Genomic DNA, 23,222 nt, shown 5'->3' with positions numbered 1-23,222 from the left:
CTCCTTTGTGTAAACGCGGTACGGCGCCGGGCGGGGGGCGGGGCCGGAGCCGGGGGACTCAGAGCCAAGACACATCGCAACGACACGACGAAAACACTCAATCCAGCCGAATAAAGTCAAAACAAGTTAATTTAAAGCGATTCCAGTGCGTGTCCCGATCGTTCGTGAAGTTCCTCTTTCATATAAACGTGTATATAAACGTGTACCGACGACACGCCGTACTTTAGCGCGGCCGGAGGGCGCGGGGGGGGGCTGGTGGGCTCGCTCGGAGCTAGCTCACGTCACAACAACACAACGAACGCAACGAAAAACGCTCAAATCCAGCCGAAAAAAGTCAAAAACAGTTGAATTAAAAAACTATTCCAGCGCGTGTCCCTATCGTACAGTAAAATAGAAAAAATATACTTACTATATTTACAAAATATAGGAGATAAAGCACAATAAGTGTGAGAAAGAAGAGAGAGCGTTTACACCGGGCTGCCAGCTGTACCAGCGCCTTATGACGTATTCGAGTAATTGGTAAATTTTTTTGTACATTTCGGTAAACCATTTAAAAGCATATTAAATCATTTTTTAAATAAACTTTATAGTTCATTGTAATAAACAAATAGCACATTTAATTCTTAATTTCACATGAGTTTGTCCCCAAAACAGCAACATTTCACTTCACCAGTCCAAGTGTTCTGTTTGTATATAAAGAATATATAAAGAATATATAAAGGGCTAATTAACTTTGTAAACAGTTACAGTATGGGGCGGCGGTCGGAGCTCGTTAAGGTGGTCTGAGTGGCAGCTCGGGACGCCGTGCTCTTTCACGTAACAAAACTCTTCCCGGTCGCACCTATAATAGATCCATGAGTCGCACTGGTGAGTTTAAAACACGCCGCTCTCTCTGTTTTGCTTCAGCTGCTTCAGGAACGAGCTCCGCAGGAAACAAAAGCGCCACAAGTCGTTCCGTGTGCTCCGCATGCCACAGATTCATGTGTTTTTAATTAAATATCTAAATTAAACGAATCATCGAGGCAATCAAATATTAATCAAAGCTTTTTTGTAACTCGATTTACTCGAGTTTGGTTCGGTTTGACCCACATTTGAGGTTTTGTCACATACCTTAAAGGCCTCTGTACCCATCCAACTCAATCTGTTCTCTTAAATGAGTGCCCACTGCTGTGCTAATGTGTGAAAATGAAGTGTTGCCAAGTCAATCCAGGCCTTTAGCTTGTTTCTCAGATACAGCATCAGCGGAGCAGACTAAACCACTTATCATGGCACATTCACTTCACTCCACTGAGCAGCAGACACGTGTTAACCAGCGCTTTAATCCCGGCACTTCTGACGGACGGACATTTTTACAGCTATCCATTAGCGCTGGAGGAGAGCCCGCAGTTCGTCAGCACAGTTAAATACACGGCTTCATTTGCTACAGGTTTTTTGGGGTCGGATGTGGTGCCAGGATGGGAATGACAGCACTGCAGTAGCTTGTCATGCAGTTTTGTAGTCAATCATCTTCTACATTACCCCAGCAACTACAGGCCGGATAATGCTCGGCAGTTGGTTTGTGGAAGACGGACAGATGTACTAAGAGTCACCACTAGAATAATGACTGAATTGATTCCAGAAGATTTGAGGGAACATTGAAATATAGCTTCTGAGAATGATGAGGAGAAAAGCTTGGAACTGGTATGAGATCTGGAGCGGAGGAGCGGACTGTTAGACACTTAGCTAAACTGTGGAAGAGGAAACCTACGCAGACACAGAGAACTTGCAAACTCCACACAGAAAGGCCCCACTCCGCCATTATTGGCAGTGAATGTGGCCAAGCTGAGTACAACAGTGGCCAACATTTCAACCTGCTTGCTGTCCTGACTTCTTGATAAAATTGTATACATTCAAATCTAGTCTGTACATCTTTATTTTTTAGTTTTACAATCCCTGTTCACTCTGATTGCAGAGCGAGCCACCATTACTCTTCTTGAATGTAATGACATTGGCTGAACACATTGCACAGGGTCCGGTCCCCTGGCTCCCACTGCTGTGCAGCCGGGGGCCCCACGCTGCACAATTATCTGCCTATCTGCAGCTGCTCTGTGTGGGGGACGAACTCGTCATGTCCCCCAGCACCACACTGTCCGTCCAGAGTGCACCGGGTCCATCCACAGCGCACGTGGCTGCAATTAAAGTCCAGGAAAAGGCCTTGTTCCTGAAGAGCTTTGCTGCTGAAGGTCCCAATGAGCAGATGCTTCTCAAATTAGAGACATTTTCAGAGCTTCAGGAAAAAAGGGAAGAGGAAGTGGCTACAAGCCACTTTTCTAGTGCTTCGTAATGAGAGCCAATGTATTTTCGTACATTCATTCATCAGACCAGTGACATACTGTATGTCTTGTACAATGAGAAGTACTCTAGTACATATATACGGTGTTACTTCAGTTACCTTTCAGTTTTGCAGTTTAAAAGGACACATTATTAATACGTATGTTATAAACCATCTCCGGAGCCAGGCATTCTCACGTTCATGTGTTCAAGATCAGACAGAGTCGTTCAAGGGGCTTCAGTCATTGAATAAGCACAAAATAATAAGCACCCAGGTGATTTAAAACTAAATCTCAGAATAAGACTGCACACAAGAGCAGTGTTTTTCACCATTTCATGAGTAGCAGCACAATTATTTTTGTTAAAAAGATCCCTCGGCACATCATCAACTAAACCATTATCATAGAGACTGTAATCAAAAACTACACTTCGACAAAATAAATGTATCATGTCTGTGTCACTCTCTGACTCTTAGAATTTTGTCATAGTGGTTGTTTTTGTGACTTTTCTTTATTACATTAACGATCGGTTCACTGGTTGAAAGATTTAAAAATCGTACGTGATTTTTAGGTGTGCAGACAACAGATATATTACTTAAGATAAAGACATTTTTATTTGATTATTTGTCTCACTTTCGCTTGATGACAGAAGTATTACACACTCGTTCTAGGCAGGATTTCAAACGACGTCCCCACGCGCGATTAAACAGAGCCTCATGTTGGAATATCGTTTTGTCGTGACCTTTTAAGGAATTCAACCATAAAAAAGTGAGTCTAATGGTATATTCTTGGGAGAGGGCACCAGTTTGTAGTTGCCCTACTTTTACCCATTACACATTTACAACCTGGTCCACCGCTCACAACCTGTCAAAGCAACTGTAAGTCAACAACAAACTATAACTCATGAAGCTGCTGTAACTACAATAAAGGGAGGCTACATCCATAACACGTACACATGGCAAGAGTTCAGCTCGGGCTAAGCACATCCACACGCACCCAACACCGGTTCCACCACAAGCACCCAACACTGGAGCATGTCACGTCCCAACCACAACCTCATTTTACGCACGATTTAACTGCGGTGGAGCCCAGAACTAAGAAAAACGAGCGTCTTACCTTACAGTCTCCAGAGAACTGAAGCAGTGCAGCTCCTTTGCACGCGGTTCTGTTTCTCCACAGGTTTATACTTTAGTCTAGAATACGCAGAGCTGAAACCGAGTCCAAGTCCAATTGGATCGAGCGAGGTCAGGAGGTTTTGATGAAAGAAATGACTACGATCCTCCTGCTCAATAAAGATCCTCTCTTCTTTTCTTCCAGCGAACTCTTTGCGAAAGCGTTCCACTAAAGAGAAGATACCAAATTCTTGGTCTGTTGTTATCTATTTACTGTAGGAGGAAAATGCAGCGACTGGAGAGTCGGGACTACGTGGACCCAAAGATAGAGAGCAGTCTGGATCACACAATAGTCTGAAATAAACCGTCTATAGCCCAATCACTTGATCTGAGAGCGCTCTTGCCAAGAACGTGCGTCACAACTGTAATGTGAAGTCATTTTGTCGTTTTTTATGACTGCAGTTTGTGTTGCTATGACAGCGTGGGTCGCCTATGCCCAGGGCCCAGCAGACTTTTGTCGTTTTCAGGAAAAAGTTGCAACAAACGAACGAACGCAAAAGTGTCACATGATCAAATGGATTGTCTCAACAAATGCATGAGTAAATACGAGGCATGCACCGTTATTTACAGCAGAAATTAACAATATAAATCCTGCTTGTAAAGGCCACTGACCAGCCATTGACCAGGAGAGAGGGGAAGGTCAGCGGGTTTAGAGCGTGCGGCTGGGACAGTGTACCAAAAGACAGATAATGCAAACCCTAACAACTAACAAAAGAGAAATGCTGTTAATAAACACTTTTTGAATCTTAATCCTTTGGGACATGAGGATACAAACACTAAAGCCTTATCACGACATTGTTATCATCCAAATACTGCTGTACTGTGAGGTGAATATAGTAAGAATCACGTTGTTATGTAGATTTGGATTTCAAGTTGTGGCGGTTACAACCCAGATCAAGCACGAACACATTCATGTAAAAACAAATCAAAGCCAGTCTGTTGTGCAGAGCTAACTATAGGTCAGATCATGAACAATGTGCTGGCTGCTGCCCGGTGGCTGAGTGGTTAAGGCACAGCACACATATGCCAGGCTCCTAGTGCAGCCGGTCACAGAGTCGTGAGTTTGAGTCCTGACTCTGACAATTTACTGTATGTCCTCCCTTCTCTCTCATCCCCATTTCACACTGTCCTTTCCCGTCTAATAAAGCCTACGGGCCAGAAAGTCTTTAAAAAAAGAAAAAGGTGCTGGTTTTGTTCAGCCAATATCTTCTTAGGACCTATAAATATAAGTCATTGCCCGTTGTTCACCCAGAACATCTCATGTTTGAATGTTTATGCTCTCCAGTTACCTGGAGGATGAATACAAGTTGTTTTACACATTTAGATGAGTTTTGTTATAAGTTATTTATGTTTTATGGAAATAAATGCTATTTTCAGTCTCTACAGTTGTGTTGGCTGATACTGGGTATCGGCAGATGCTGAAAGCCAAAATCACTGAAAGCCACTGAAAAAGGGTAAGTGCATCCCTCTATTCCCAGGCTTGGCTTTAGTGCTGAATACGGATCATTCTTCTGGTGCCTCTGCCCAAGGCAAGAACAGAAATATCAAGAATATTCAACAGTTTAGAGTTGCAGTGGTATTTTTGACTGGTTGTGTCCAGCTCTGCACCTCACGACACAGTTCGCTCGCAGCACACATGCCAGGCTCTGTGCCAAAGTCAGTGTTAGGAAATACACCTTTTGCCCAATCTTCACCTGCATTTCACACTCTCTTCTGTCGTGTCAAATTGTCAAAAAGCCAACTGGAAAAAAGATGTTAAGGGCTAAAGAAAGGCATTTTGATAATAATTAGTATTGCGTACTCTTTATATATATTTTTTTACCGTCTTAGCTTCGGCACGTGCATCCACATTGGTTCCCTTAATAAAAAAACAATTAAATGAGAAGAGTTAAATATCTACAATGACAGTAGCCTATATTTTACACATATTTGCTTCTGAGCATTTGTGCACCAATGATTGCGTTGCCACATGTCTGGATTCAAATGTGACCCTCGGGAAACAGTTTAAATAAGTATTCATGTTTTGCCTTGTACAAACATAACGGTTAAATGAATAATAATGAAAAGGTACTTGAATTGGGCGATAATTGGGCTTAAAACTGAAGAAAGAGAGCATTCAGTCAGAGTTCCAGATGAAAGATCCTCATCGCTTTTTTCCCCCCGTTTCAAACAACTCCAACGTTGGTTTACATGGAGAAAAAAAGTGTCTTTGCATGTGCGCTTTGAAGTGGGCTGTGGTCTCTGGAGGACTTCTGAGGCATTATCCTCATTACTTTAAGACCTTATACATTATACATAAGAGTGGATCTCCTCACAAGCAGCTGTTCACATAAACGATGGGAGCCCAGGGCCGCGATGGTGCGTTCACGTCTCACTGAAGCCGGGGGTAACGGAATACACTTAAAAGGCCATTAGTCCCACGAGCAGGACATTAGCCGCAGCCAACCGTACCAGCGCCCCAGTAAAAAGAGTCAGCCAAAAGTAAACACCAGCTCTGTGAGAACAAACTTGTAACTTATGGCGTGTGAAACGTCCACAACGCATAACTTCAACATCAGCGGCTTTTAACAAGCTGTGTGCATTGCCGGGGCCTGATCTCCAAGTTGCTTTTCTACACCGCAACATATAAGAACACGTGCCTTTGGAGGCAGCGGCGGGAGAATATATTAGACGACTCCGTTAGCTTTGAGTTGATAGCCGCGGCGCTCTTCTGCCGTTTCGTCTGCAACCAACAAAATATCCCTTTTTATTGTGCTTTAAAAACCTGCTAACCCCTTAGTTTAGACATCTACACAAACTTCTGAAATGCGTGGGTTGTTAGTTTGGCAGTTTAGAATACGTTCTTCTTTCAAATGTCATTGCTCCTGTTCGTGTCTGAAAATAGGCACTGGAAACCGAATCGTCCATTTAAAAACAGAAATTGCAACTTTAAACAGACAAACAATAGCAGCTCAAAATGCTTAGTTCACCACACAATATCCTCTTTTTGTAATACAGGAAGTGGTCCCCGAGATTTTTAAAATCTTTGCCCCTTTCAGTCAAAGTTTCTCGGACAAAATACAAAATTCTCAGTGGTTTATTCATAAGTTTAAGTTTCCTGTTTAGCTGATATTTTTAGGCCTTTTGCCCATTCAAAAGATATAATATTTAGTTTGGATTTGTCAATTACCAAGGCAACGGTTCTAGATTGTCATCACTCTGAAATCCATGGACAGAATATCGTCATCGTTCTTGTATTACAAAAGGTTGAGCTCATGTTCTAAAGATCGATGATGTCATAGTTCAGTTGGTGAGAAACGGCCTTTAAAGCTCTAAAGCTCAAGGGGAGATTCAGTGTTTTTGGAGGCTCTCTTTTTGTTTTTTTTGTTTTTGTTTTTACGGTATATCATAAAACTCATACTTTGAAGAAGATGACTGTTTTTGGAGGAAATATCCAAAGTAGAAATCCACCAAAGTTGAACCTTCTCATTATTAGTTTTGTCTTGTACTATTGATCATGGGGCTTAAAGTTCTTTCATCTGACAACAAACACGCCTTTGGAGTTGAATAATGGCACCACTTTCTAAAGCGCTTGTGAAAAAGTAATTTCACTTTCGTTTATATATCCTGACAGAAATTATGCGGAACTTTGTCTGAACTCTGATTGGCTCCGCTAATGGAACCTTACCTTAAACTTGATTATATGCATAGATCTTTTTGGACCTTTGTGTCTCCTAATGCACCAAGTTAGTACAAACGCTCTATCCAAACTAATCCAACAATATTTGTAGCACACATTTTATAAACCAAAGTGCTACACATAATAATATCGTAAAACAAACATTACACTCTGAAAGTAAAAAAGAAAAAATACAAGACAATACATTTGATAAATTAAATCAAATAAATAAAAACAGTAAAAAAAATGGGATATGAAATAATAAATAACAAAAATCGATTGAATAAAAGGCTGCACAGTCTGTCTGTGGTCGCCCGACTGTGTTACGAATGGAAAGATGGTGCCCACAGTCTTCTTTTCAGATTTTTAGAGGCAAAAACATGATATGATGATTAAACGCTCCAAAACGCTCCAAAACGCTCCAAACCCTGGACACGTCTCTCTCCCGTCGTACCCGTGGCCCTGGTGGATGAGTGCTTCTCCCGCTGACAGAACCTGCTGCTCGCTTCAGATGGAGCTCTAAATGTACCATCCGCGCCGGCTCCTGTAATTGCGTCCTTGGTAATTATCCTCCGTTCTGTGCAGCTAATGACTGTTTTAATGCTCACATTAGCACATTCATTTAGGAAGTAACAGCATTTTGATTACTACACTTCAATTAAGATCAATTTTGCCTCGTGACCTTTATGATTCCGCCCGAACGGCCCGATTAAAGCGGCGTGAATGATACGGCACGAGCGCGCGGGAATGAGAGGTGTGATCTAACGCAGCTTGTCCGTATGGGCCGTATACAGAGGGGAATACACTTGTTCAGATCACAACGCTCATTTGTTATCTGTAACGGCGCGCGCGCTCTAATTGCATTATTCATATCTGCAGTGTCTGCAAAGATGGCGTTGTCAGCCCACAAGAATGTCATTAGGATTTCACACTCTTCAACTAGATTTATAAAGAAGGTTCAAGTGTAAATGTACTCTTCAGTAGTACTATATAGCGCTCCCGTATCATGTACAGTACTGTCAGATAGAGATAGTGGGACTGAATGACAACGAGACTGAAGTCATTAAATTAAGCCGTAAATAACAATGCAGTTTAAAACAATTGTGTAGATTGTGCCCTAAATCTGCAATAACTGGACTGAATCTGATTCACTTTAACTTCATTAACTTCAAAAATGTCTTTATGAAATACGTGTTGTATAAAGTTCTTTACTGATACTGACAATCAAAATAAGGTGAGTCTTACTAATCTGAAAACATGTTTGACTGTAACTACTATGTTGACTCTATTTAGTCTGATAATTCAACCATAAATCAATCATTTGACTTTAGTTTGTGATTTTATTTTTCCACCATCAACATTTATAGCAGTCAATTATGCAAACAGTGTTTTTTGAAAAGCATTTGGGATCGTTTCTTGTCAAACCACTCTCTTACCATCACTTTTACATGTTGGCAAATATAAACAAAGAATACTGGTTTACTTTCCAAAACGACAGTTAAACGCTTACTGTTGATTAGAAAGACGCCAGGAACACCAGTTTACTTCTGCATCCTTTGTCATTGCGGATTCATTTCCTTGTACGCCTTTCAAAGACACATTTTGACATCCTCTCCGAGTTCATTCCCTCCTTCCTCCTGTTCTCTTTAATTGTCCTAATGGACGACGAGCGAGCATCTGCGTCGTAATAGGTGCGACGGAATCTGCCGCGTCTGCCATATCTTTGAAGTCTTCGAACCGACCGCGGCAGCCACTATATATACATAATGGATGAGAGCGACGGTGCCAAAGAACCAGCTGGTCACACGGAGAGGACAAGACGAATGCGGAGAGGCAGGCCAAAGTTACCATATGGATCCTGGTTCTGCATTTCAGTCTGGGGGCCTGTTAGACCGAGAGAACGGCGAGACGGAACTGGCTCTTATCGTCTGTGATGCATTAAGCTATTGAGCTGTCAGCGCCCGCCATTTGCCTCCCCACCTGTAGGCAGCCCGCTTTTTTAAAATCCAACCTTGTGTTTTTGCCAGCGCAAGTGACACGCCGACACGCAGACAAATTGTAGGTCAGGACTTTCTTTTCCCCCGCCGGGATTGTGGTTTTTAGGGCTGTTTAAGAGGCCGGGGTAAGAAGAAGTGGCCTCATAAATCTCGGTGGCACTAATAGCGTGGAGAAACCTTGGAAGTGTTGAAAGGTTGATGGGCGACTTATAAAAAGGTTGAAAAGAAGATTTTCTTTTTTTTAGGGAGACACAACTCTCACAAGACGGGCCAGGACATGAGATTGTGTCCACGAGAAAGAAAAGACATGAGATTTTGACATATTTTAAATGGACACAGACTCACTTTTTTAACATTTATTGGTTATATATAATATTTGCTTTTTTTGTAACGCTGTAGTCAAGCACGTTCTGTTATTAGATATTTAGTTTGCACTTATGGAATTTAAGTTAAGCTTCAATAAAAATGTCCTTGATTAATTAAGAGCGTTCATTCACCAAACTGAATGACTGGCATCTTATTGTATTGAATCGTATTGCATTTGATTACTGTTTGTGCTTGGATTGTGGATTTAATTTGTGAAGCACTTTGAGTCTTGCTCTATGAAAGGCACTCTACTGATAAAAATGTATCGACTTACTTACCATGAGTCCACATACACTGCCTGACCAAACAAACTGCACAAAGCCTTCCCCAGCTCGTCCCAAACACTCTCACTGGGGTTCAGATCTGTAGTGCATTAGTTTCTGCTTCTCCTTTCTGTTTTCTCTGCTCGAGGCCAGTGATCTGACCCTTCTCAAACACTCGGACATCTCATCCATGACCACGGGATTTGTCTTTCCACATGGTTGTTTCAGAAATGAGAATCCACTCAGCGCATCAGTTGGGTTTAAATACCGTGTCGCCATTATCCAATAGGAGACTTGTACCTTTTTTACTTTGTTGAATCCAAGTGGTGACATTTGTGTATTTGTATATTACATTATACAACATTTAACATAAAGGAGAACTCGCAGGAGGAACATGACCATGCCCTATGCCCCACTTTAATCTTGATATTACGTGCGCAGGAAACGCCATCCACTTCTGCACGGAATAGCCTATAAACTGGGTTTAAAGGACATGGATCTGACCGTCTGAGCGCTGTGAAGACTGAAAAGGAGCTAACGATCTCAAAAATGGGTAAAAACTACATCTAAAAGAATGTAGCTCATTTTCTTTCCTTTTTTCCTTTAAGTTCAAGCAACTATTCAAGTTATTATGCCACAAACAAAAGCGGTAGAGCTGGTTAGATATGTATCACAACAATTGTATTCCTCTGCGTTATTTTCATTATTGGCAGCCACGCCTTTCACAGAACGAGGGACCAACCTTCATCTTCCACACCGGCCTTTTTCTAACCCAGCTGGCATTCTTACATAACAGCAAGCTTGTGACCCTGGCCCGATGCATAATCAACTTAAATGAAGGTTAATTACTGTGCATCCGACAGTCCTCACAAGAGAAACGACACCACTGGCCTTTTCCCCGAGTCCACCCCTGTTTACCTGCTCCACACTGACCTTTCATGGGCACAGCCATAATGAACACAGGGCGAGAGATCCAGAGGGGAATGCATTACAGTTAGATTTACTTTTGAAGGAATTTAACTTTCAATAGTGTAAGCGACCTACAGATGACAGATTGAGCTTTGCCATGGTGACAGCAATGCCCGACATTAGGTTTTTCGTTGCTAAATAGCTTACTATCCCCTTTTTGGAGGTTCACATTGTAGATCTAGAACAATCATATATATTGCCTCCATTTTACTGAATCATTTTAGATATGTGATTTGAGAATGACTTAAAATAATTGTCTAATAAATGCTGGTGCCCCACATAACTCTTAAAATATCCTGAATAAAAATACCCACAATCATGCTGTGTGGCATGTTTGAAGTCGTGATCCAATTCTTGAATCAATCTCAACTTTGAATGTCAGCCTCTTTCTTAAGTGGAAGGACATGAATAACACTACAGTACTTGGACTAGTAGAAGTACTTCAAGAGTACTTTACATACTACATCATCGATACGTACTTGACTCTTAGGGGAAGCACTTTATTTTACAGCACAATGATAACCTTGTACCTTACAGGAAAAAAAGGATTTGTTATTACTGAGATAATTGTTTTAACATTTAATTCAAAAATGCCCCCCCAACATTCTGGGTCTCTTGAGTTATGGCTCAAAATTGTGGGTCGTAGGTAACAGAGTGAGACAGGGACAAAGATTAAACTAAGAGCCATCGTACGACCAAAGACGAGATGGATTTATACCAAACCTGTTTTGGAATCTTGGCTGCGTAATGATTAATAACTAAATGTAAACACAAGCGCTCCCCAAAGTGGTTCATTCAAACTGGTCATTTTTAGGGCCCACGTTAAACCAGACGCCCCTGGCCAGACGTCCAGGGGCGTTTTTTAATTTAGCCTAATACAAGGCCATAGATAATACCAACTTAGCAAATCCTCTATTTACATTGGAATTAAATAAACACAAAAATAGTTTAGCTTAGCATATTGATTGTATTATTTACAAATTGGCAAGATTTTATTAGTGTCAGGATCAAAACATAAAGTCCTGCTACTACAGTGTAAATGGATTCACTAAATCTGATTGATTTTTCTTCAGTTTATTTGCTTTTCTAAGTGTGTTTCTAAGTGTTTTTGGAAGATCACTCGCACGCATGATGACTTAAGAGGACTTGAACTAAAAACAGTGACTTGACTTAGTTGACCCTCTTGACCTGGTGACTTGGATTTGCTTGTGACTTGGACGTTATAACGTGAGACTTGCTTGTGACTTACTCCAACCTCTCAGTTATTGTTTGTTTCAAAGTAACTTCATGAACTGAAAGTAGTCTCGCCATTAAAGCTTTGACTGTGCAGAGCTTCACTAACACTCAAGAAGGTCCTGGGACCGATTCCCGTGGCGTGGGGCTTTTCTGTGTGGAGATGCATGTTCTCTCTGTGTCTGTGGAGGTGTTCTGGTTTCCCGTACCACTAAAAACAGGTACAATAGGCTCCTCCCCTCTAGGGCCTGCTACATTTCAATGGGACTTTCCTGGTTAAACAAAGGTTAATAAATACACTATCTTGTTACAGGACGGGGAGATAAACACCTCAACTCGCCCCACTACAGTTCATTTTTCTCAACAAATGGACTCAGACACATCTCATTTAAAGAGAGGAACGTGATCAGTTCAACTTATATCACACTGTAGTCGATTTTTTCACATTTAAGTGTTTTGTGCTCTTAAAAACATTCATTAATTCTACCGCTTGTTCCCTTTCGGGGTCGCGGGTGACTGGAGCCTATCCTAGTGACTTTGGGCCTTAGGCGGGGTACACCCTGGACAGTGGCCAACTTGTCGCAGGGCCGACAAAAAAACATTTAAAAACACAATGTAATTATTCCCAATTGACACTACCCGGTATAATAATTTTGCTGAATAACTTCTATTCCTCGTAAATTCCTGCACGTCAAGTTTGATAACATACAGATGATCTCAAGACTCTGTGGCAGTGTTTGGCTCACTCAACATGGAAAAACGTACAAAAGCCTGGAAACTGTAATATGTGTAACTGTAATATGTGTAACTGTAATATGCGTAACTGTAATATGTGTGTGTAATATCTTGGGGCATAGAGTGCGGGTGAGTGATTAGTGATGATTGGAACGTGTATAAAATCCATTATTAGTTCAGTAAATGTGTTTTAATGTACTCTTATTTGAGTAAAATGTTCCTGTTCCCAGTTCCTAGTTCCCAGTTTCCTCTATGTTTTAATTTTGGCGAGGACATGGTTTGATACATATTTCTTGGCAAAAGTAGAAGACATATTGGCTGTTCAGATGTGCACAGGACATTTAAGGCATCGTCATTGGAATTCTGGAAAGGCACCGCACATTTCTTTTCTCCTTGACGGTAATAGCTCCAGCTCTTCTGGGCTTTTCTTTTTTCCATCTTCTTATTTGTCTGACCTGAATTAAAATGGAACAAATTATAGGGAGGCCAAAGATCAGATTTTGTCTTACTTTAGCCTGTAGCTGTCAGAGTGAATTGATATAACAGGGCTTGGTTGATTCTGAGAGTGTGTATTTTGTGCGCTGGGTAGAGATTTAAAAGGTCAATTTAATATATATTTTTTCATGGTGGGTTTTATATGACAGTCTAAACAAATCTCGGAGAATGTCCTTGTCAGTACGAGTACACTTAAGTGGAAGTTACCTCAAAGAATATGTAGCAAAGTTTGGATGGAACAGAAGGTGTCTTTGTCATTGCGTGAAAAAAAAAATCCACTGTCTCTCTCCTCATTGCACAGACGTTTCTAAGGCCAGTTATCTTATTACTTGGTTTACGGTCTGCCGCACTTAGATTATTGATTCCTACAATATATATATATTTTTTATAAAGTACCGCCGACAACGCAAAATAGCTTTAAATGAAATATAAAAAGCGGTATTAAGTCAAAAGATAAGAGGGCGTGAAGCAATTTTTTGCGGCTCCGTCCCTGCGCGCGGCCCCGGGAGAGCATGTGGAGACGATCGCACCCGTTTCAGTGTCTGCTACGCGCAGCGCTAGCTCTTTTATATCGCAAATACACATTTTAAACCCGTTTACCACATTTTCTCCAACACGTTTTGCCGTGACTAAGACTGTACACTTAGAAGCGTCAGTTCTACCAATGCAAAACACGCTAAATCTACTGTTACACGCTCCTGCGCCCCGCGTCTCCCCCCCTCTCCCCCCTTGAATTCAGCCCTGATTTTTGAGAACGCAAAAATTCCTGGTTGCCAAAAAAAGGTGCTATAATTTGTAATCTACTATACAAGTGAAGTTATTTAATTGATGCTCCTCTGATGGTGCTCCCTAAATTGGATCATCTGTACTCAGTCTCATGTATACAAGTGTGTGTTTGCATGCCTGTGAATTAGGGATGCATACCTAAACCCACGTTCAGGTTCAAGTCCGGATTCGAATCCAGAGGTTTAGGTTCAGGTCCGGACCTAATGAGTCCGGCTGAACTCATGCCATTTTTGCATAATGTAATACCAGCATAACACAAGCTACTTGGCTAAATTAAGTTGAAGACACATGAACAAGGACTTAATGCAGACTGAAATAAACTCAATTTATCTGGTTTATTCACTGTTTATTAACAGAAGTTACAACTTACAAATCACAAGCTACGAGCTAACACACATTCATGTGTTTTACTAGAGGAACAACTTCCGAACAAGAGCAAGTTGAGTATTGGTATTGGGGCAGCAGTTTCAGCTGATACTATGTTTGTGAAGTGTATTACTGGTTTGACTGGGCTGTTCCCCACACTTGAAGTTTAATGCCTTTAGATACATTTCCACATTTCCAAATTTTGCAGATCCATTGGCATCAAAGTCATGTAAAAACCTTCAAAAACTAGCATAACAGTCAACTAGAACCACTATAAATCAATCAACTTAGCAGTATCAAAAATAGAATATGAAAATATTTTACACCACACACAATACATCATAATATGATGTATTGTGTGTAGTGTAAAATATTTTCAGCATTAAACACCAGCCCATATGTAACAACTGTAGAATACAAATACTATTACAAAATATAAGCTCCAATTAATGAATCCAGCAATTAAACAATATTACTTTGACTTAGTATTTACTTAGATGTATAAATATGTATATTGCACATTAACCCACTGAAATAAATGCTACATCACAACATAATACAGTTATTTTATTCATATTGTAGCGACGCTAGTCTCTAGTGCGCGTGCGCGGTCTCTGGGGCGGAGCTAAGAGCGGCTCAGGAGACGAGATGGTTTTTGATGTTCCTGTTCCATCACCATGGTTACGGTCAACAGTAACCAACTCTGTTCAAGAAATAAAGTGACAACTTGTGAGCACTAAACCAGCATGACTGACCTGAGCGAGAAGTTACAATATTTACACCCAAACCAAAGCACAACCGGCTCCTTTAACGTCTTAAACTAACTCACGGAGCGGCACAAGCGGCGACGCACGCGGCGGCTTCAAACGCTTCAATTAAGCCAGCGATCTTCCCGAATGTTCGGTCTCTCGCGTCTTTAAACTCATTGCGCCGACTTCAACTTCTGCCGCGGGGAAGACGCGTGCGTCGCTGATGCTCCGGGCGCCATTGACAGCGATGTCAGTGTTTACGTCTTTTCTAGCGCGAATTTCGCGATCTATGGAAGGTTTAGGATGGTTTAGATTCTAGAACGTAAAGGATATAGAATGTGAGTGGTAGATTTTTAATGAGACCAGAACCGAATCACCGGGGTTTCGGTTTTTTTGGACCTGAACCGAAATGTCCAGATCCGGTCCGTCGTAGCGGTACGCATCCCTAGTGTGAATGTATGAAAATGTGTAAAAGGCACTTAATAATTAAAGTTTGATTGATTGATTAGAATGAGTCTGGTGATGGTGTGTGAACATTCTGGATTACCTGAACTCCTGTCAATAAAAAATGAAAATAAAAGTTAAAAAAAAAAAACTTAATTCTAAAATGTGTAGGGGAATGTGTCCTCTGTAGTTTAACCCGTCAGGAGCAGTGGTCGCAGCAGTTCAGTGCCCGGGAACACATCTCCAGACCTTGCATTAGGCTTGGTGAGACTAACGTAGCTGGAGGATTTTTCCAATTGTACAAACTCCACACTGAAAGGCCCAGAACCCAGAAGTCGAACCCATGACCTTCTTCTTTGTAACCAAACATTTTGAGCTGTGGAGAGAGAGTTTGCTTAATGTTTGAGTGAAATAAGAACGTACAAAGAACTCCAGGTATGGTTTTGACTAAGACTGGATAAGATAGCACTTCTTGACCTCACAGTGGAGAAATTTGCTTGGACAGTTTGTAAAACCCAAAATACGTTTCATCAAGTTTTTTGAGTAGGCTTTCAGATATGTCGAACTTTAATTTTCTGCTGACACACAATGGCACAGCATTTCCAAGAAAACATTAGGAAGACAACAGCTTGTCTCATTCCAAGCCAATCTACAGTTAGCAAAACCGAACCCAAAGTTAACATATGGCTCAATATCACATTTTTCATTGGCTTGAACATGAAAACAACAACAAAAGGAAGGAGAAAGACAGTTGAGAGCCTTTGCCAAGCAATTAACTGTGGATCTGGCACTGTGGACTTGTCTTCCCAGGTGCCACCCCATCAAACCCTCCCTCATCTTCCACAAATTGACTTGAATTGTTGCACATTGCTTCTTCTGGCTGTCATCGCGATACCATTGCCAATCTTTTCATTCGGACGGAGAGAACACTTGGAATTTCAATAGAGTGGACTCGATCCATTAATCTGTCATGTAATGTCATTGGCTGCCCAATAAAAATTAATAGCTTCTCCATACTTTATTCACACAAGCGTCTAAAATCGACTGCATTTATGTGGTTACGCCAATCACACAAATAGCATTGCATTTTGGGGAAGATTCGATTACAACTAGTGGCACTTAAGAGGAGAGGAAATCGAACTTGAGCTGCATCTGTCTCATTCAGGAATCTACATCTTAATCGTTTGAAGTTTTTATAAGTCCGGGATAAGTAGATTCAGTTTTAGTCCTTTTAATGGTTTCCCGAAATCCCGCAATTGAATAAATTTTCTCCTTTCATGTGTAAGGTTTACAAGGCTGTTAGTTATCAGCTATCTTTGGGGAGGGTTTCAACCTAAATTGGAATTTCTTTATTTTACAACTTACAACAGCCCCAGGGGAAAACCACTGCAAACTCAGGACGTCTGAACTTTCCTTTTACACTTAGGACAATAACCTACACTTAAATGTTCTGTTAATAAATTTGACTTATTATAGTTTGTATCAATTGTTGAGGCAGATTTGTTCTCCCGCTCTCTCTCTCTCTGGTTGTGGCCCTGAACAATAATCAGCCTAGTGCTAGTGCTCTTTTTCTTTCCCATCTCCTGTGTCTCGGCCCTGGGAGAGGACATATTTCCAAATTCAACTATTCTATAACCACACTTCACTCATTTCCTTCTGCGTGAGAACGTTTCTCCTCATTGACGTTCGATTAGACTGATGAACTCTTTGTTACATGGTATTGCAACAGCGCACTTCCTCTTGGTGCTGAAGTTACGTGCTACAATCCAAATGCATGGCAGCTAAAATACTAATTAGTAATTGTTTGACAGTCCACAGGCAATTCAGTGCAATAAACAAGGCTGCTCTTCCTACGCTGAGAGCTCTTTACAATTTTACCAAAAGGTCTAATGAATAATGTAACGTCTTTGCTACTTTGTGAATGTAAAGTTTTGTCCGCTTAAGTCAAAGTTTGGATCTGAAGTCGTCCTCTAAAGAACGAAAACGCAGCAAGGTAATCATAAGACTAAGACTAAAATAGACTATGAACCCACAGGCTGATGATGCTTTATGATAGGCTGTGGACACATTCAAATGTTATTGTCCTTCAGGTGCACCGAAAATACACAACATAATGAAGCCATTCTCCCTTAAAACAATTTGATCTTTAAAAGAATCAACACAAACAAGTGCCATTCAAATAGGCCTGATGAACCCAAAATGTAGTGAGAGTGCAACTACAGAAGACGCACACCTACAGAAGACGTACAACTACAGAAGACATACACCTACAGAAGACGTACAACTACAGAAGACGTACAACTACAGAAGACATACACCTACAGAAGACGTACAACTACAGAAGACGTACAACTACAGAAGACATACACCTACAGAAGACGTACAACTACAGAAGACGTACAACTACAGAAGACATACACCTACAGAAGACGCACACCTACAGAAGACGTACAACTACAGAAGACATACACCTACAGAAGACGTACAACTACAGAAGACGTACAACTACAGAAGACATACAACTACAGAAGACGTACACCTACAGAAGACGCACACCTACAGAAGACGTACAACTACAGAAGACATACACCTACAGAAGACGTACAACTACAGAAGATGTACAACTACAGAAGACATACATCTACAGAAGACGTATAACTACAGAAGATGTACAACTACAGAAGACGTACAACTACAGAAGATGTACAACTACAGAAGACGTACAACTACAGAAGACGTACAACTACAGAAGACGTACACCTACAGAAGACGCACACCTACAGAAGACGTACAACTACAGAAGATGTACAACTACAGAAGACGTACAACTACAGAAGACGTACAACTACAGAAGACATACAACTACAGAAGACGTACAACTACAGAAGACGCACACCTACAGAAGACGTAAAACTACAGAAGAAGTACAACTACAGAAGACGTACACCTACAGAAGACGCACAACTACAGAAGACGTACAACTACAGAAGACGTACAACTACAGAAGACGTACAACTACAGAAGACATACAACTACAGAAGACATACAACTACAGAAGACGTACAACTACAGAAGACGCACACCTACAGAAGACGTACAACTACAGAAGACGTACAATTACAGAAGACGTACAACTACAGAAGACGTACACCTACAGAAGACGTACGACTACAGAAGACGTACAACTACAGAAGACGTTCAACTACAGAAGACATACAACTACAGAAGACATACAACTACAGAAGACGTTCAACTACAGAAGACGTACAACTACAGAAGACGTACAACTACAGAAGACGTACAACTACAGAAGACATACAACTACAGAAGACATACAACTACAGAAGACGTACAACTACAGAAAACGTACACCTACAGAAGACGTACGACTACAGAAGACGTACAACTACAGAAGACGTTCAACTACAGAAGACGTACAACTACAGAAGACGTTCAACTACAGTAGGCGTGGAACTACCGAACAACATTCAACATCAACAACAACTAACCCATTGTGATGTCATATAGTCTCACTAAATGCAGTAATTGTGGAATATTTATAATATCCAGTGTTTGTGTTTTGTTGTGTCAAATATTATGTAATACTATATTATATAATTTATCGTGATATCAATCCGATACCAATGCCAATTTGTATTTTTGTATTAAAATGCACTGAAACTCCGTAGAGAATTAGCTATCCAGTTTTAAGTGATCTAAAATGTACGTTTATGTGCAGATGAACTAAAATATAAAAAAAAATAATACATATACATATTTTTTAAACACAGGAGACATTTTAAGTATTGATATTTTACATTAGAATTGATACTTCGAAGCCTCTCCAAGTGCTACACTGTAGATCTGCTCCATTGGCCCCTCCCAACACACACCGCATTCATACCAGGCCATGTCCAGAATTGATCATCTGACCTTTGGAACAGTGGACCGTGTGCGCTAATCTCTGAGATACTGTCACTTTTCATTTACCACCAAATATCGCATGTAACATCAAAGCTGTAAGTAATGAGCGATACATATAATATTGAATTGTATGACCCAGTCCAGTCTGCGATCTGAAGAGTGACACGTGGAACTTATCACCGCGAACTTTGAACTATTGAATATGCCTAGATAGGAGATAGGAGTGGGCAAAACTGACAAAAATATAATATCTTGATAATTTTCGAGTATCCTGTCAGCGATAGGATGATAATCCAACAGAAATGTGTCAAGACATGTAATTAAATGTATTAGTTGAGGTTTAATTATCAGGAAAAAAAGAATATCACCTTATACCCTTATTTGAAAGTTTACAACATAACTTTTTAAATTGACATCAGCTCTTTCTGTACTATAATGATAAACTCAATATTAAAAATGTGCATATCTTGAAAAAAGTCATCGACGTTTTAATATATTTCCCACCAAGCCAATAAGTGAATCGAAAATGTGACAAACACTGAAAAAGTTTGATATGAAACGTATATAATCTTTTCAATCCGACTGAGACACAGCAAATCCTGAAACAATCACTGCACCGCTCACCTTTCTTATCCCCAAAGAAGAGCGTCTGCTGTGCCGGGTTGGACCACTGGAGGGAGGTGTTGTCGTTGTACTCCACTCGGCAGGTCATGTTTGCGGCCGTGCCCTCCACCACGGTGACGTTCTGCGTGATGGGGTACTGGCCCTGGCTGCCTGTGGAGGAGGGAGAGCAGAGCCGTGAGCGAGAGGGGTCAGCGCAGCGCCGGCACACGGCTGAGTTATGGTAAATGCTCCGCTCAGACCTGCCATATGTGCTGCCATTATCACACCAGATAACATCAATGTGCTAAGAGCAGCGGGTCAGATGAGTAGTTACTGGAGATGTGCTGTGGCAAGGTGGAACAGCTGAGGGGCGCAAATGCTCCATTTACACAAGCTAGTTAGATGAATGTGACCTGCCAGTTCAGACTGAAGTCATTTTAGTGGCCAATCACACTGAAAGAAATCACACTGTCATTAAAAAACTGATCCAGGTCACATTTTGGGCAAAATTCGACCTGCAGTGTGAGTCTGGTCCTCGCGGTACTTAAAACGCTAGAGGCACCTGCAGTTAAAGAATAACTGCTAAACCTCAACTCAGTATGATTGGATTTACCCAGAGATTGAACCTACAGCCTAGTTGCTAGCCAACCCGCAACCAACAAAGGGATACAGAGATTCCGAAACTCCGAAAAAAAATAAAACAAAAAAACAGGGAGGAGGCTCGACTGAAAAGTGTGTGGGGTTTTAAATATCCAATAAACTGTGAGAGGATTCCAAACTCTTTTTTCTGCACTCGAAACTGGTCAAAACCTTTTCATGCCCCTAAAATGTATAATAGCTCAATTGTTGTTTTGGTCATATGCAAACTTAGAATTATGTGGAAAATTGTCTGTCATAAAATCTGTGTAAATCCGGAGTATATAGTATATATTTATGCCCTTGGTGATTGCCAATTCAGCACACTTTAGCTGGAGTGCCATAACATCGTCTGAAAATCGCAATTTATTTCTTTTACTGTGTGCTAGCCAATAAAAAGCCTCAAATCACTGCCTTTCACAATGGAAAGTCTCTTAGTCTGAATTGTCTTCGGATCTAATTGGTAGCACGGCCTAATTACCGGTAGTGATGTCGTACAGTCCGGTGCACGGCGAGCTGCAGCCGGGCGGCAAATTGACACATAATCCTGGAGAGTGTGGATGCAGCTCCACGGCACCGCTCTGCCCCCGAAAAGTCACTCGTCACTGGGCAGCAGACTTCCAAATGAGCCCTAATCTGCCGGCCGTGTTGAACGTTACTACTTCACTCCACATTTGTACCAGTCATCACACCCAAGTCCAGCTAATTATGTCGCCAAAGTGTTCGGTCGGCCAGGTCTCGGGAACAAAATGATCCTTTGTTATAAAAGAGGAAAGATAGTGGATATAATGAAAAGAGCTGTAACTGGACTATTAAGAAATCTGGTTTTACTGGTAAACAGAGATGGGAAGACTAGCCAAAAGTTGAACTCAAGTCATGTTTTAAGTACTGAGTAATGATAAAAAAAAATAAGCACTATCAAACTAGTGAAGAAAGCTTAAATTAAAGTATCAGTTATAACATGGCTTTTTCCCTCACTTTTTATTTTTTTTCTCTCTTTATCATAATAAGACAGCATACAAAAACATTGCCAAATATATAAAAACAAGAGCCAGGGTTTCTCAGGAGAGTTGTCTTCAGGTCGATTTTGGCAAATGTTACAAGGTTGGTTTTCTGCCCAGAGACAGCAGGGGGCAACAACAGACACTTCAAATGCCCCGAAAATACCATCACAGGGACTGACAAAGACATTTCATAATGTTACTTACTTACAGATTCTGTAGTTAAAAAGGAAATAATCTTACATTTTTAGATATTGAATTGAAGCTTCTTAAACTTGTACTGGTTTACTGACAGTATATATACATTTAAGGAAAATGGCAATTATATGTAAAAATGGCCAAAATTGCACATATTTGGATATATAAATCCGAACAATTTATAAGATAAGATAAGATAAGATATTATAGAGCCAGGTTTGGATTTTTTGCTTCAAATTGTTGATATATTGAATGCAAAAAAAACATATTCAATATCTTTGGCGATTTGCGTAAACTAGATCTCCTGAAATACAGCTTACAAACAGCTTTTCACCACTTTCAGAGACTGAAGAAAAACAACAACAAAATTCAATACACGACGTGGACAAAATGCCAGTGAGAGAATCTGTGTCCAACGTCAAGGTTCAGAGTCTGTCCTGAGAGGGGAGGGTGCGATAAGCCACGTGATGCATGAAAAAATGACACATTATTTTCCCTGAGTCACTGTTTCTGAGATAATGTCACTCCTTCCTAGTGTTTTGGCCACACAGTGAGGAGTAAAACAGCAGACTGTGCATGTGGGTGCTGTAGACATATAAGATAAGATAAGATAAGATAAGATATTCCTTTATTGTCCCACATGGGGAAATTTCATTGGTGCAACGCAGGTAGATACAGAGGTAGATAGAGAAGAACAGATCACTTATAGGAAGTCTGAAAAACACTTTCAGTAGAAGATCTCCTATAAATAAATAAAAACTCCCATAGACAAATAAATAAATAAATACATAAATACCATTGCATGTGATCACGACAGTAATTGCACATGAATATGTGTCACGACAGCACATAGATTGCACATGAATTTCACAGTAATTGCACATGAATTGCACATGAATTCCAACAGCAATATGATGAGAACAGACTGAAGTTTTAAAAGAGACAAACCAGTTTAGCTGGCTGCTTCAGCTGAACACACGGCTGTCCAAAGAGTGGGCACCTAAAGGATGATACTACATTGAGGACTTATTTCTATTCTGGAAGAGAGGACCTGTTTAAGAGAAATGGCCCACACCTAAGCAAAAGTGGAGTGAGGGTGCCGACAGAGAACCTGCTCGACGCTCTGAGGCATTGGACTGGTCCTGGACACGGTCCCGGGCAAATAGTTGGAGAAAAGAGGAATGAGAGAAGAATCCTGCTCCATCAGCCAGAGACCGAGCCAATGTTTCAACATCAACAGCACCACAACCGCGGCCTCCACCAAAGGATTCATCTGCACCTGCTCCAACATCACAACAAAGGGTTCAGCTCCAGCTGC

At 40.9% G+C, this 23,222-nt stretch overlaps 1 protein-coding gene across 2 annotated transcripts in view; it reads right to left on the bottom strand.

Moving 5' to 3' along the window:
- Positions 1-23,222, bottom strand: part of cadm2b (cell adhesion molecule 2b) — a 343,707-nt gene that overhangs the window by 68,861 nt on the left and 251,624 nt on the right. For both annotated transcript variants that reach the window (XM_072460201.1, XM_072460210.1), the window contains exon 3: positions 20,091-20,240. In XM_072460201.1, coding sequence (XP_072316302.1) covers positions 20,091-20,240 — 150 coding nt within the window. The remainder of the gene's footprint in view (positions 1-20,090; positions 20,241-23,222) is intronic.

Source organism: Eucyclogobius newberryi, unplaced genomic scaffold, assembly GCF_026437365.1.
Source record: "Eucyclogobius newberryi isolate DKJ021-1_F unplaced genomic scaffold, fEucNew1.0.hap1 SCAF_10, whole genome shotgun sequence".
NCBI lineage: Eukaryota > Metazoa > Chordata > Actinopteri > Gobiiformes > Gobiidae > Eucyclogobius > Eucyclogobius newberryi.
Note: the sequence above shows the minus strand (reverse complement) of the source record. Positions and strands in the feature narration are given on the sequence as shown.